Below are 16,958 nucleotides of genomic sequence, written 5' to 3' on the forward strand. Positions count from 1 at the left end.
CCCATCTTGAGGCAGTCGGGGAAGATTGTCACTGTACCCAGAAGCCTGGCTATCCTTGACACAAGACAAATGGGTACAGTCCATCATTCCGAAGGTTATTCTATTCCCTTTCTTCTTTCCAAATCAGTCAAAAAATCCCTTCCAGATGTTCCACCAAAGGGATATAGCAGCTTTGGAAATTTCAAAACTGCTTGCAAAAGAGCTATTCAGCCAGTGCCAGCAGACCAACTAGGATCGGAATCTACTCAAGGTTCTTTTTTCCAAAGAAACAGGGGACTGGAGTTCTGAGACCAATTTTGGATCTCAGTATCTTGAACAGATCGGGTCAAGAAAACAAGATTTCGGATGGTCACGCTGCAATCCATTCTTCCCCTATTGGGAAAAGGAAACTGGATGTGCTCTATAGACCTTCAGGACCTATCACATAAAATGAACAGACGCTCCAGAAGATTCCTTTCAGGCTGGGAACCAGTCATTTTCAATTCAGGGCCCTGCCTTTTGGTCTCACCACTGCCCCGGTGTTTACCAAATGCATGGCAGTGGTAGCTTCTCACCTGAGGCGACAAGGATTCCAGGTGTTTCCATATTTGGACTGACTGGCTCCTCACAGCTCCACCAAGCATCTCCTTCTGATGGCCAGAGATTACACTTCTGTCAAAAACTGGGTATCTCAATAAGTCTGTGTTACTATTACCTACATAGGCAAATTTAGATACTGTAAACATGTCTGCAACACTAACGAACCAAAGGATATCAGACATTCAAAAATTGGTATCACTACTTCTCAACAACAACAGAGCCAAAGCCAGGTTAGTTCTAAAGGTGTTGGGAATCATGGCAGCCATACCTCTCCTTCCATTGGCCAGATACCACATGCGGATCCTTCAGTGGATGCTTTTTCTCAATGGTCATACCAGGAACTTCCAATGTCTCACACCATTATGATCACTAGCATGCAAAAGCATCTCATGTGGTGGATGTCTTCCCCAGCTCCTGTTGGGGAGACCATTTGTTCCACCTCCTCCGGTTGCTACTCTGACAACGGATGCCTCCTATCGGGGGGGGGCATTATCAGGGCGATCGGGTGGGGGCATTATCAGGGCAGGACAGTCCAGGGCACATGGCAACCAAACGAATGCCACTTGCACATAAATGTTCTGGAGATGAGAGCAGTGCTTTTAGCAAGCCCTTCAAGACTCTCTTGCAATCCTGGGAGCGATTTGCAATCAGACAGACAATATGTCTGTAGTGTGGTACATCAACAAACAAGGCGGAACCAGATCATACCCCTGTGTCGAAGCACTCAGACTGTGGCAATGGGCGATTTCTTCTCAGTTTTCTGATAGCGGAAGTCCAATCACATTGCGGACAAGTTGAGCAGAGCTATTCTCATGCCTCACAGTGGTCTCTGGTCTGTGAAAGAGTGAGAGATTTTTTTTTCTGGGGGTCAGCTGCCCTGCGATCTTTTTGCTACTCCCAAAACAGCAAGTGCAGAGAATACTTCATCTATTCCTTTACAGGCCCAACCCAGGACGAGGACGCTAGTCCAAGTTTGGCCCTGTATGCATTTCCTCCTTTCCCACTGATCTCTCAAATACAGAAAGCTATCGCTCAGAAGGCCTCATTGATCCTCATTGCTCCTTACTGGCCTCGGCAAGTGTGGTTCCCCTTTCTGCATCGATTTCTTTTTGGGCGACCGTGGAATCTGGACCTAGTTCCAGATCTTTTGATCCATCAGTCGGGCTCCCTCCCTCTCTGAACCTCACTGCTTGGTTCCTCCACTTCCAACCGTAGCCAGGCTTCCTCAATTATCTCACTCTGTTAGAGATATTTTGATAGCTTCCCATAAATCTTCCACGCTTTTCATATTGGGCACAAGGAAAGGACATAGATCCTTTCACCGCTTCCATCCAACTAGTCCTTGATTTTCTTGCTGAACTCTTCCAGGCAGGTTCATCTCCATCTACTCTTCAGGTGGCAGCTATTAATAATAATTTCCATGGGTATTCTGAATCTGCCCCTCCTGTCTAAAACTCTGCCAAGCCTTTTTGAAAAAGGTTTTTCTATGAGCAATTGGCTCTAATTTCCATGTGGGTATTTCTGAATTCTGTCTCTAATGTCCTCCAAAAAAACTCTGCTTTTTTGAGGAGTTTTTCTTCTCAGACCTCCTGTAAGAAATCCTCCTTCTCCTTGGGACCTAAATTTAGTTCTTGCTTCTTTGATTCTTTCCCTCGAACCTGCAGCTTCATGTTCCTTAAAGTTATTATCATGGAAAACTCTCTTTCTGGTGGCTATCACATCAGCTAGAAGAATTTCAGAACTTCAAGCACTCAGTTGTCGTCTCCTTACCTTGTGTTCCATAAGGACAGAGTTTCTTTTGCCTAAGGTGGTTTCAGCATCAAATCTAAACCAATGCATTGACCTCCCTGTCTTTTTCCCGGAGTATTCAAATAGGTCTGAACAAAATTACACTGTCTGGATGTTCATCGCCAATTAAGGTACTACTTGGACAGGAAAATCTGATCAGCTGTTTGTCTCCAAAGCAGAAAGGGACTTCCAGTTTCAAAGGTATCTTTATCCAGATGGCTAACATCTCTGATTACCCTTGTTTATGAGATTAGACACCAAAAACTGCCTAATAAACCTAAAGCCCATTCCACCAGAGCTTTGGCTACTTCTCTAGCCTTCCAGGACAGACTGCCTATTGACACCATTTGTGCATCGGCTACTCCTCACACTTTTGTTTCCCATTATAAGTTGGATTTAGCTTCTAGGCATAGAGCTAATTTTGGTTCCACTGTTCTCAGGAGTCTGTTCTAGGCCACCCGGGACAAGGTGCTAGGGGTCCCATCCAGCAAGAATGAAGAGATAGACAACTTAGCATGTTAGTTGTCTTCTCTCCTTCCCCTGGCCTGGACAGACCTAGAGGAGTTGTGATCGTGATCTCTCTTTCTACCACCTCTTTCTTAGCTATATGCTATTATGCATATTTCTTGTTTCAGGATGTAGGTCACCCTTCTTCTTCCTGTTGTTAGAGGTGGATTCTGTTTTTACAGTTATACTGTTTCTGTTATAAGCTGGGGTTAGCTTACAAGCGAGATCTGAGGTACTATCGCCTAGCATTGTGGGATATGGTGGAACCAACTCTCGAGCTTTAGAAACCCATCCAGCAAGAAGAAGGCGAGAAGAAGACAACTAACATGGAACGTTATGGTAAGAACATAACTTCTATATATAATCTATTATTCAAAAGACATTTAACATTTAAGGTCTCATTCAGACCAGGAATTTTGGAACAAATATTATTGGTTAGGATGAAAAAGTTCCCACCAATTTTAACCAGTGGGTTTATAACTAATAATGACAAAAACAACAACAATGAAAAAGTAAAAGAAATGGATTGTTCCTTTCCTGTTTCTATTAGTATTGACTGTTACAGTATTAAACAGGTAATTTCTAACAATTGGAAAGTTATTTTGGGGAACTGAGACTTAGCTAGAGTACTAGGTGACCATCCACATTTCATTTATAAAAAGGTTGCAAGTTTAAAGTCTATTTTAGAAATAGGAGAACACAAAACCATCAGAGGAACCACTGGCACCTATCCATGTTACAACTGTAAACAATGCAGGTTCATTGATTCATCAAATAATATATTTTTCTACACATTAATAAAATGGTGGTCAGCAAAGGCAGATACAACTGCAAAAGTGTGGGGATGGTATATTTGGCAACATGCTCCACCTGTCATAATTTTTATGTGGGGAAAACAACTAGAGCCCTTTACAAGAGGATTTATGAACACCGTTTGGCCATTAGAAATAAAGACACTAACAATGCGTTAGCCAAACATGCTTTGGATTGTTCTAATTTCAAAAAAAATATTTTTTTGTGTTGGATGGAATAGATTTGACTCCCATTTGTTACAGAATTCAATAATGCCCTTGAAAACAAGGAGCTTAGATGGCAGGTTTTCCTTAGGGCAGATCATATTCCTAGTCTGAATGAGACCTTAAATGTTAAATGTCTTTTGAATAATAGATTATATTATTAAATAACTTGGTGATGTACATTTTTAAAGTAGACATACATTAGTATGTGCTATGTGTTTGTTTATACACATCAAGTGATATATTTCATATCTGACTTTTATGTCTTTAAGAAAATTGTATGCATTAATGAATAATTAGATGAATGGACATTTGATTGGTTTGTTTATTAATCAATTTTATATTTAAACGTGACTAATTGATTTGCTGGTCAGTTCTGAAGAAGTTTGTTGTGATTAAAACAAAAGAAATCACTTAACTTTTTATCTGTGTGGACAGTCATCATTTTGTTTTCATTTCATTTTTTTTTCTGATGTAAATTCTCACAACAGATTGTTTCCTTATTGTAGGCCATTTGTATATATTGTAAATAGTTTATTATAAATTTATTCTTTTTGGATTTGTAAATGCTCAGTATTATATTGATGGAAAATAATAAAATTATTTGAGTAAAAAAAAACGAAGAACTTCACGCCCTTTCCTGTAAACCTTATTTGGTTGCCCTGATCAAGTCACTCAACTCTCCGGATCATTTTTGGTCCCTGGAACCTCTTTAAATTATTGAAGACAGTACCACAGTCATGTGTTGCATCAACAAGCAAGGAGGAAACCGGTCATACCCACTTTGCAGGTTAGCGTGGATATAGAGTCATAGCAAAATTTCACTTTGCAGTCTTCCTACATTATGTCAGAACAAAACTGTGTGGCAAACATGCTGTGCAGAACAAAGCAATAACCCTCACGAATGGACACTAAGTCAGAGAGCCTTGCAAGATCTGAGCCATCTGTGGGGAGTTCCTCAAGTAGACCTGTTTGCCTCCTTTCAGAACAATCGCCTTACAAGATTCTGCTCCAGAGCTCTGTTTAAGAAGGACTGGAAGACAGATGCCTTTACTTTTCCTTGTACAGAAATGTTCTTGTATGCTTTTCCATCCTTTCCACTGATAAACAGGGTACTTTTGAAGATTTAGAAGGAATCCAACAAGATTAGTGTGGTGGCTGTCTTCTAGCCCAGGGAACAGTGGTTCACCCTTCTTTTGGAAATGGTCAGGGGCAGTTACCACAAACTTCCTCACAGAATGGATCTGCTCACACAATATTAGAGGTGTTTGATACACCCTGAGCCCAGTCAACTTCAGTTGACTACCTGGATGATATGGTCTTAATTTCATTTAGGAATCTGTTTACTGAGGACGTGTAACAGGTGCTAATGGAGGCAAGAAAGGCTGCTACTAGAGAATCATATATTAGCAAATGGAAAACGTTTTTCTAGTTGGTGCCAGCAACATAACCAACACCCATTCAAGGCTAGTTGTTATCTGTTTTTTCAGTATTTATATGAGTTATAATCGTGTGGCCTTTCCTCACTCCTCTATTAAGATTCATTTGTTAGCCATTTCAGCATGTCTGCCCACGGATCCTCCTCTCTTAATGCATTCTAATTTCAACATGTTTTTGAAAGGAGTCTTGTATAAGAGGCCTCCAATATAACCAGTGGCCACTCCTTATAATCTTAAATTTGTGTCAGAGAAGCTAACATTTACTCCCTTTGAACCAGCTAACATGGCTGAGTTGAGGTTATTAACAAAAAACAGTTTTACTAATTGCTCTGACCTCTGCAATAAGGGTATCTGAGTTGCAAGCTCATACAGTGAGTCGACCCTGTCTCATTTTCCATAAAGACAGGGTTTCTTTGAAAACTAATCCTTCTTTTATACCTATAATGGTTTCCAAGTTTAATTGAAGTCATACTCTCCATCTCCCTGTTTTCATTTCTGAACCTACCTTGGATGTCAGCAAACAACTCCGGTACTATCTTAATGGCTCAATCATTAATTTCTTGTGACGGTAAGATGAAGGGACAGCCTGTGTCAAACCAGACTATTTTCAAATGGTTATCTTGGGCTGTTACCTTGTGTTATTCCTAGTACAACAAAACTATTCAAAACCCGGTCAAGGCACATTCTGCCAGGGACTTGGCTTAATTTATGGCTTTTTAGAAAGGGTTAGATTCTGGAAGTATTGTAGAAACAGCAACTTGGTCCTCTGTACATTTATTTACAAAGCACTATAAACTAGATTCTTTCTCCAAGCATAGGTCAGGCTTTGTTAGGACCATTCTGCAGGGGCTCATGGACCCATCTTCTTCCACCTCCCAGCTATTGTAAGCTATGGTAATCTAGTTACACAGCTATACAGTGTTCTTCATACTGACCACTGCTGCAGTAGCCACAACCTCCCTCTATCCACCATGTTTTTTGATGTTTTTATTAGGCCAAGGTGTAGACATTTGTTTTCTTGTTGTTCCTAGCAACAAGACACAGCTCCTCTGTCTTGGTTGGCATGCAAGCTAAGAAAGTCTTTGCTCCCAAACCTCCCTTTTTAGTCAGCTCATCTCAAACTGACTGACAGTTTGTGCATGTGGAAGGTGCCCTGAAGCTTTGGAAGCTGCCAGCCTGTTATATCCTATGCAGGGTGTAACCCATATAGCTTAGGGTACTGCAGCAGTGATCACTCACACATCAACTGTAATGCTAAGTTTACTTACACAACTGTACTTTCTGTGTCCACAGCCATCCCACCCACAACTTCTAATCAATCCTAGGTTGTTTACACATTATGCTTCATTCAGGCTTAGATCGTTACAGCTGCTTTTCCACTAATGGGTTGCTTTTCACTTAAGTCCTCTTAGTCATTCTCTGCTTAATTCTAGATTAGTCTGTGTTATTGAAGACTCCTGTTAGATTTACATTAGACCCAAGACTGATTCTGTCTGAGTCAGACTTTTGGAAAGCTAATTGACAATGCCTCTTGATATTCCTGAGAGAGCTTACTGGATGCCCCTTCCTTCTTGAGTTCCTGTGTTGCTGACTTTGTACCTTGCCTAACTTTAGGCTTGGCCTTCCTGGAGCTCATCATCATATTGCCTTTTAGCTGTCCTAAATTCCTACATCGATTTCCAGAATGCAGGCTTTTGCTGTATTGTCAAGCAGTGCTACTTATTTATATGATAATCATACTATTGTCAAGCCAGCAGTTAGTATAATGTGAATTTTATTTATTGTTGCTGTTTGATAACAGGGTAAGCTGGCTGGTCAGCTGACCCTTTTCATCCACGACCCGGGCTCCAGAGGAGAGGCAGACAAGAACAATAGTTAAAGCAAATATGACAAAATTCCAAAACAGGGAAATAAAACAAAAATAGCAAAATAGTTCCTTGGGCTCAAGATCTGTTAAGACTTTTCCTGTGATGTGTTCCTGAAAGAGTATTAGTCTACTCTGCCATTTTTTTTGTGGGACATTGGAAGGCCAGATATCTCCAATTCAAGTTTTTCCTGGGCATCCTGTCTTTTAAGATATTTTTAGGTCCGGTATCTCCAGTCCAAGTTTTTCTGGATATGATATCAGCCAAGACAACCCATGCAGTGATTTTCCCAAGTAATGCTTGGGATTCTGTCCTACAAGTGAGGAAGATTGATCAGCCCTATTGCATATGGAAGTTACTATTGTACCTTAACAGATGTGGAGGTCCATTTCCATCTTCTTATGCTACAACATACCTCTCAACCTCCCAGAATTTTACAGAATGACCAGATTTTTGCCTCTAATTTTTGATCTGTTTCAAATATTTTTTTTTTCTGGAAAATCATTAAAGATTGAAGTCATTAAATAATGAGAGACATTTGAGTGCCAGACTTCATGTCCTTCAGAAAATCCATGCTTATGCAAAGACGTGTTGTTCTATCAACTTTCAGAGTTTATAGGAACAACATTTAAAAACTGTCTATGATTTTGGGCCTTTATGCCCCACCCTCATTATTTTTGTATTTGTCTAGAATTCTGGCACTGTAAAGTAAAGGTTTGACAACTGCAGACATATTTGAAGCAACAGTATTAAACAAGTGCAAAGCTTAATTTTGCATTAGAAGGGTGTATACTATGGTAATATTCGAAGTCAGAATTAATAAAAAGTCCTTGGTGTTATGGCCAGGCCATAAACAGAAATGGCAGTGGGTATGTCTATCCTTATATCGGATCTGCCATTCACAGTGGTATTTCTGTGTCTCAGGTGACATGAACAAAGTTCAAAAGTTTGAAAACAAGTTTAGTTATGAGGATGTGTCCCCTATGGAGTACTTAGCCTTCCTTCTTAAAGGTAACTGGATTTTTTGGTGCAGCTTACTTACTAAGTGTCAGACAGAGGCTGGTGGAAAGACATTTCTGAAGATTTTCACAGTTGTACACCCCTTAAGTTCCAGTGCCTAGGTCTCTCATCAGACATATGGCACAAGGAAGGTGCATCTCTGCGGTGGTATATTAGCTGAGCATACAGTATCCTTGGCAGGATATGTCCCATCTGTCAGCATTACTGCAACCATGATCTGTTCAAAACAACTACTGTTATGGCAAGTTCTTGCACAGCTATACTCTTATGTATGCATAGATTATTATTCCAGGTTCCATGAAGTAATCAAACTGACTGCTGCAACATGTAAAAGTATGCCTGGTTTATTATTCTATACTCTTGAGACGGGATAGCTAATGTTGTCATATCTGACAGTGGTGTAAAGTTTTGTTACCCCTCTTGGAAAGGCACAGTTTCACCAGACAGTTTTCTCATTTCTGTACAAGTGATGCCTGTGGGATAGCAAACATAATTTATTTTATTTTTATTTTATTTATTTTACATTTGTTTACCGGGTTAGTCCGACTGGATACATATCCCTTTTCAGCAGAGACCCGGGGAGAAAAGCTCCACATTTAAAGAAAAAACAGAAAAAAAACAGAAAAAAACAGAAAAAACAACAACACTACATAGACATCATAAGGAACAATTATAGCATACAAAGTTCAGGGATACTAGTAACTAATACACTTATTTAATTACACAAATACATGAGGGGAAAAAGCCCTGATATTAGGGTATGTTAGTAAGTGATGGGGTTAGAGCTTAGGTCACTAGGGGGAGGATATAAGGTTATTCACAGGTCAAGACTCTGGTTATTCGGAGGGGGCCATCTAAGAGGACCCACGTGAAATAGAGAAAAAGTCTAAAGGGGGCAAGAGAGATTGTAGGTGGAGATTAATTACATAAGTGTGTGTGGGTAGAAGGCAGTTTTATGATCAGTCGGGATTTTCACAGGGGCATAACCACTGGGTCTTAAGTAGTGACTTGAGACTAGTTTTAAACTGGCTCAGGGAAGTTGAAAGTCTTAGGTTATTGGGAAGAGAATTCCAGAGCTTTCCGATAGAGTTGGCATAGATAGCATCCCCTCCTGAGTTATTTGATTTTGTGGTTTGTACCAGGACACTATTAGACAGATCGGAGGCAATTAAGGTTGGAGTAGGGAGTCAGGAGTTTGTTCAGAGAGGGAGTTTTATCAGGTTCCATAATTATTTTAAATGCTTCTACAAGTTGCTTGAGTTTAAGAAGGTTAGGTAGTTCTAACCAGTCCAGTTTCTTTAGGTTAAGGCAGTGATGAGTACGGTAAGGTGAGCCAGTAACAAATCTAGCGATGTGGTTATAAACAACTGAGAGTTTGTTAAGCTCATTTTTATTGAGGAAAGATAGGACAGGGGAGGCATACAGTAGGGTGGAGAGAAGATGTGACCGTGCTATAGTTAGTTTGGAATACGGAGTAAGAAAGTTTTTGATTCTGTACAAGGAGCCTAGTTTCTTGTTTACCGTCTTAATAGTTTGACTAATGTGAACATCAAATTTGAGCTTGTGGTCAATAGTAACACCTAGCAGTTTGGCAGGCTCGATGATGGTGCCGTTGATGGATTGAACTTGAAAGGTCGTGTTGTTAGAATATGGTGGATAAAGCCCTATGGGGGTTCGACACGTGGGGAAGATAAGAAGTAGCTTGTTTTTTTTGGGATTTAGGATAAGTTTCCTTTCTGAAAACCATTTTTCAACTGCTGCAAAACAGTGTTGGGTGATTTTTTGGAGATTATGGAGAGAGACATCAGAACAGATCAGAGTGGAGTCGTCTGCATATTGAATGCAGGTTGCTTGGGAGATGACTGAGTGTAGGTCATTTATGAATACAGAGAAGAGAAGGGGACCAAGTATAGAGCCTTGGGGAACTCCTATGGTATTTGGTAGCAGGTTAGATAATGTGCTTTGCCACTGGACTGCTTGTTTTCTGTCAGAAAGGTAAGCATTAAACCAACTAAGGGCCAGGTTGTCGAGGTGAAGGGATTCAAGGGTGTGGAGCATTAGTTGGTGATTGACCATGTCAAACGCTTTTGGCAGGTCAAGGAAGAGAGCAGAAGTAATTAATTTGTTGTTCCGGTTATTGTTTACTGAATCAACAAAAAAAAGGAGGGCAGTAGTGGTGCTATGATGGGGGCAAAAACCATGTTGAGTTTTTGACAGAAGATTGTTAAGGGTGAGGTAGTGTAGGATTTGCTTGTGGACACACCTTTCCATAATTTTTGCTATAGGCGACAATATTGCTATTGGTCTATAGTTAGATGTTTCCGTAGAGGCACCTCCCTTGTGAAGAGGGATGACGTATGATATTTTCCAGATTGAGGGGATGGTGGCCTCAGCGATGGTTCTATTTATCAGGATTGAAATGGGATAGGCAATTACATCAGATGTTAGTAGTAGGTATTCAGCTGGGAGATGATCAGCCGATAGGGTGGATGGTTTGAGTTTCTTTAGTAGAGTTCTAATATAGGAGGTGGATATTGGTTGAAAACTAAAGGCTGGTAGGTTCTTTCCAGTAGGACTGGTTAAGGAGGTGGAAGAAGTAGGTAACTGACTGGCTAGTGCCTGAACGGTCTCAGTGAAGAAGGAGTTAAAGGAGTTAGCTATAACTACAGGATCTTTACCTATAAGTTTTTCTGGGGTAGGGGTAGTTGATTTCCCAGAATATAGGAGGTTATTGAAACCTGCCCAAAACTTCTTTGGATTATTTTGGTGCTTATCCTGGAGATGATGGAAGTAATTCTTTTTATCACGGGTAGTATAATGCAGTATAATCATGATAGGGCCTAAAAATCTTTTTAACAGCAAGAAGAAAAAAAAAATGCTTTAATGTTTTCTGATGATGACTTGCTTCATCTGTTCATTAGTCTCACTGTCTTTTGCATTGCATTGCCAAAAACTGAGTTGTGGAACAAACTGGAGAGACTGGGAGAGCTGGTTGGGGAAGTGGGCGGAGTCTGCTGCCAAACAATATGCTTTGAAGAGGGTGCTTCTTCAGCAGATACTGTATTAACATAAAAGTGACTGTAAAAATTGAGAACATTTAGGCCTTGGATAGGGATTCTTAATAGGTTATTACTTTAGAAAGGGCAAAAGTAAGAGAATAAAACTTGATATTTCCATATCTTGTTTTTGTAGAAAGTGTTCCTTTTTGCTGTAGGATAGACTTTAAAGTATTTTATCATTTTTGAGCCTCACAGTTCTTAACAGATATAATTTTTAAGATTGTACAAGGCATGTTTGTCTTTTGAATCAGTATCTTTAAATTTTAATGTAGTCATATTAACAGGCTGAGTAAATTGGTGGCTTATCTTAAAAAGATTCTTTTCAGGTATGACTTGTGATTCACAGATAATTTTAATTGCAGGATTTGTGGACATTTTAGTGGAGCCAGTAACTAGTATGTTTCTGAAACATGAGAGGAAACTAGATGATGGGAAGAATATGAAAACTTTTCACAGTTAACAGAGGTCAGGATTGACCCTCCTCCCCGAAGCTATGAGACAGAATCCTTAACTACGGTGTCACAGTGATGCTTACATAGTTGGAGACCCTTGAAATCCTTGCTCTGTTCAGTGCCCTGGGGCTTTATGAGGTCATAATGGATTTGAGTACTACTGTTGTTAATACTGATATTCATACAGCAGAAGTTTTAAAATTTGTAATTTTTTCACTTAGTGATAGTGTAGGTTATGATCGATTTCTTTCATGCCGAGGTTTTGATTCTGGTTAGTGTTTTCTGAAGGAAAAAAAAAAAGAAAAATCAGCAGTAGATGTGTAAGGTTTCAGTAGTCAGCATATGCTGCAGTTATTGCTAAAGCTGTCTACTGCAGTTCTGTGCATTCTTTTTTTCAATGCGAAAACTGAAAAGTGCAGTGGGATGGCAACACAAACGTTATGCTACTGTCTGTAGATCTTGCATGCAAATCTGCAATGAGAACCTGACGATTAACTACTTGTTAGCCAACTTGCTGTCTACAGTATCCTGTCTGAAGATATGCTCTTATGCAAGATACAAGAGATGTGTGATTTTTAAAAGTGATTTTGTGTAGAGGATGTCCCCTCTACACAGCCCCCCCCCCCCCCAATCCTGGATCTTTGCTACCATGCCCTCCATTTGCTAAACATACTAATTCCAAAGTTGAATTAACTTGCAGTAAAGGGAATGTTATATATCCATTTAGTCTGAGTTTCAACCTTAAAATAAGTATAATAAGTAATTAGGAGTGTTGGGCAAAGGCCTCCCACATTGGGGAAGTGGGTGATTATAGAATAGCTGCAAAAAACTATTTTAAAACAGATGGATCATTTGCATCTTGCTGTACATTCAGTAGGATGGCAGGATAGTGTGATCTGCAAGTTGGTTGGCTGTATGCTAAAGGATATTGAAAAGGAGATCCTTAACATATACTATCCATTACTTTAGCTTGCAGGTATCAGATGAGAGATATAACAAAATATTTCTAGCAAGTTGGCCAGTTTTGCATAAAAAGTGCAGTTTTTATAGTTTATTGATACGTTTTCTCAAGTGAGTGGTCCTGTCTAGTGATGATAGCAAGTTGCATTTTCATACCGACAGGTACACAAATAAAGCCAGTTCTCCAGTAGCTTTGTAGTTGTTGAAAGTACACAGAAGGAAGAGACTCTTTTTGTAGCACAGTTGTGGCCTAAGTAGTTAGCCGTGGCTTGCTTCTGTGTGAGATGTTTCATGTGCTTGGTATTGTTTAGACCACTACAGTATTCATAAAAGTTTCACTGGTTTAATTAGGAAGAATGACAGTATTAAAAGCAGCAAAAAAAAAAATACACACACACATATACACACACTACAAACGTACGAGTGAAATGCTTCTCCAACCTTCTGGTTGTTGGATTTTGGACCGTGTAGACCCTCATCAGGCATGTCAGGAAGTGTTTTTGTTTATCATCAGCCCTAATGACAAAAACAACAAGATAGAGAATTTGTTTTCTTCTCCAGGCGGATACCAGACTCACTATTTCATTTTTAGGAAATAAGATATGCTTTTGACTTTCTAATGCATGCCTCTTTTTCTTCTTTCTGACAGAGAGGAGGTGCACTGAAGAAGGGTCCCTATGCTCAGGCCATGCTAGCTATGAAGCTGATCTTGCCTTATCAGCTTGCGGATTTAGAGTGGGACTGTCTGCACCAGGCAAATCAGCAACAATGTTATTGTTACTGTGGAGGACCTGGAGAGTGAGTATATTGGTGAATTTCCATTTAAACTGAGCTGACTACAAGGATCAGCGACTTAGCTATCAGCTGATGAGGAGACTCTGCAAATTAACCTTTTGTTTAGCATTTGTAATTGAGAATCTACAGTAAGCAAATAGCTGAGATGACTGTTAAAGTTTTGTGTTTGAATAGGCTTAATTGTAAAAGTTGAAGAGTCTACATTCGGTGGCTGTGACAAAGACTCTTAGAAGAACAGTTCTGTCTGTTGGACAGAATTGAAATACCATTGTCATTGACTGTATGTCAGTGACTGTCAGAAGGATCTACTTCTGAATTAGACAGGCTGGAGAGGCGCCAGATATACACACCCACATTTGCACTTACAGTTCTGCTTTTCAAGTACTAAAGTTATGGTATTCAGAATTTCATTGGACACCCATGCCGTTGACTTAAGAGCCTGGGGAGTGGTTTACTGTATTGGATGTGGAATCCGCATTCATAATCTAATGCGCTAGTGGCTGAGGCCTCCTCTGTTGGACAGGGTAGAAAGGAGTGAAGTTAGCAACTGTGTATGACAGAGTATTTTGACTCAAGCCAGGATAGGGTTTCTTTAAAAGGAAGACTGAAAATATTGTAGTCTTCCATTTATTGCCTTGAAAAAGGCCATTGTTGAATGATTGCGAAGACACTTTAGTTGATATTAACGTGCTGAAATGAAGGGGATAATATAACCAGTCATCACGTGACTCTTGTCTCTTAAGTGGAGAGAAAGGGCTGGTAGGCTGTCACATTTTGGAGGAATGGATGGATCATTAGGGTGCTCAGGGGAGAGCTGTATGGACTTTGTAGGGTATCTCTGCTGATGCCGGTCGGCTCTGCAGCTGTTGAAGCCCCTGATAGTATCCTTCTTGGTGGATTGTGGTAGATTGTTGATGGAAGTGCTGTGCTGCAGCTAGCTGGATGTTGTTATGCACATTGGGTTGTATTCTTCTTGTTGCTTTCATCTGAGGCTGTAAGTTGAATGAGCCTTCTATCGGGCTTCTTATGTTCTCTGTCTTCACCAGCATCAAAACTGTAAATAATGAAAAGCTTGTCTATCATGACGTTGCTGTTTGTGACAAGATGTGGATGGATGAAAGAACTGTAGATAGTGACTGGAAAGAAAAATTTCACATATAGTTACATTATCTTTAGTCAGTTTTTATACATTTTTATTCATTTTCAAAACAAAAGCATTAGTTTTATGTACAGTCCTTTAGAAGGGTTAAGCCTCACCTGTAATATTTTATCTGATGATGTTAATCTTCATTCATTCATGACTGATGAATTTCGGTTCCGTCCCTGGAACTGACTTGGTGATATAACAAGTTCACACCAGCCAAAAACTCTTGAGCTAAGTCTTACCCATAGTGTCCCTCTTCTCATCTCCCCAGATCTCGTTTGCCGTATAATATATCAAGACGTGTCAGGCCAGCTCTCCAGCTAAGTGTTATATTTTTCTGTTTCTTCATAATAATTTTTGCTCATCTTTCAGATATTTTACTGTAGCAGTCATTGATAGCTTAGCTTACCCTTTTATCTCCTAGAGTGTTTTTTTTCCTTATTTCTTAATATTTTGGTATTCTTCGTACCATTGGTGGTACAGGCCCCACCCTTACCGCTGAGGTAATTGTTAATACCATCATTGGTATTCCCCCCTTTTTTTCCCCAATTCTTTACCCACTGGGTATTCTTTACTTCTTTATTTAACTTGTTAAAAAAGAAAAAAGAAATTTCAGTCTTCCTTCCTTAACTGTGTATCTCTCTTTCATTTACAGCTTTTTTGACAGGATTTGTTTGTCACCTTGTTGGTGTAGTGACTTGCTATTTGGATTGTGATAATGTCTGATAAAGAAGGGGACAGCAGGATTTAAGCAGTGCGATAAATGTTGCAGAAAGATGCCCAACTTCGACCGGCATCTTACTTGTGTCTATTGCCTGGGAGTTCCCCATCTCCAGATTCAACCTTCTTGCGAACTTTGTAAAGGATTTAGCTCTCGTACATTAGCAGAGCGTAAAAATAAATTAATCTTAAAAGGATTGTTAAAAACTCCTTTCTCTGAGGCATTAGCTGAGGCGGAGTTTTCAACACCTCCTAAGAAAGACATAAAAAAAAGGCATTCGGTTCCAACATCTCCTAATTCTCAGTAACCGAAGCCTTCTAAAACACATACTGAACCTAATACAGAACTTCCTAAATTGTCAGCACCGACACTCTCAGCACCAGAGCCTAAAACTCCCTCCACGGTGCCGATGACAACATCTTCTATGGAACCAACAGCCATAACTTCTACTATAGTGCCGACTATTTCCTCGGTACCAGACACCCTTTCAGCACCAACAATAGTGTCTCCCTCTAAACTGGTCACTCCCTCCCCATCATAGTATTTGGCTCCTTCAACCTTGCTGCCGAAAGGTGAAGTTTTAGCCAGGACAAGATACTCCCCATCCATCAACCCCTTTTTTGGACAACAACTCAGTCCTTTTTTTGAAAGACCAGAATCCCCTTTGGGGTTATCCACCTGTTCAACCAGGAGTCTTGTTGATCAGCTCCTAGCAGCTAGAGGCATCCAACCCCATCCAAGACCTCCCTTCCACCCGGAGCCGAGGGATTTTCTCCACAGACTCCAACATATGTTTTTCCTTCAACCTCCCCACAGGCTTTGGAGCCCTCTGTACCAATGCCTATCCCGGTGCAAACTCCTTTTGTTCCAGTTTTACACCTTTCCACGGTTCTGGAGCCTACCCTGTGGACCACAGCTCGGTTGGAGCCGATCCACCCTCAAGACCGTGACTGGCCTATCAGCACCGTGACCCCTACTTCAGTGCTGATTTTTTTCTATGGAACTGTCTACGGTTCTGGTTGTTTTGACAGCTCTGAGTCCTCTCATGGCTCCAACCCTGGAGGCAGGCTCGTCGGAGCGGGGTATGACCCTAGTTCCGAAGTTGTCCTTCTCGGTTCCGGCTCCCATCCCTCTTCAGGTGGGCCTGCCTTCCAAGTCATGGAGAGGGCTCTCACTTCCACAAGCATGCAGTTGGGCCCCTTTGGGGTTTGAACCAGATATACATATCTCCTCTGGTATGCAGCTGATGCAGCCCATTACACTGGGACATCTGGCATGCTAGCAGCAAGACACTCTATTGTAGGGCACCCACTCTTCAGAGTCCTCTTCAGATGTTCCCCCTGAAAAGCCACCCCGCAAGAGAACATGCAAGAGGAAGCACATTGATTCCCCTGAGGAATCCCTCACTGAGGATACAGATTACAATGAGGGAGAAGGGTCCCCACAGTCACCCCAAGGATGTCTCATTCGGAGACATAATGGAGATTCTGAAACAGAGGGGTGACTGGAAGTTCATCAACCCTTCTGATGAGGAATCTGTATTCTTGCAGGCTTTCCGTGCTCGACCCTCTACTTCCTGGGTGACCCCGCCTGCGGATGAGCTGGTCAAGCTC

At 40.7% G+C, this 16,958-nt stretch overlaps 1 protein-coding gene across 1 annotated transcript in view; it reads left to right on the plus strand.

Annotated features, from left to right (window-relative positions):
* PHF1 (PHD finger protein 1) overlaps positions 1-16,958 on the plus strand; it is a 2,051,426-nt gene that overhangs the window by 949,423 nt on the left and 1,085,045 nt on the right. The window contains exon 6 of the mRNA XM_044083522.1: positions 13,335-13,483. Within this exon, the coding sequence (XP_043939457.1) occupies positions 13,335-13,483 (149 nt within the window). The remainder of the gene's footprint in view (positions 1-13,334; positions 13,484-16,958) is intronic.

This window comes from Protopterus annectens, chromosome 9.part0, assembly GCF_019279795.1.
Source record: "Protopterus annectens isolate FY-2018-M chromosome 9.part0, PAN1.0, whole genome shotgun sequence".
NCBI classification, from domain to species: Eukaryota; Metazoa; Chordata; order Ceratodontiformes; family Protopteridae; genus Protopterus; species Protopterus annectens.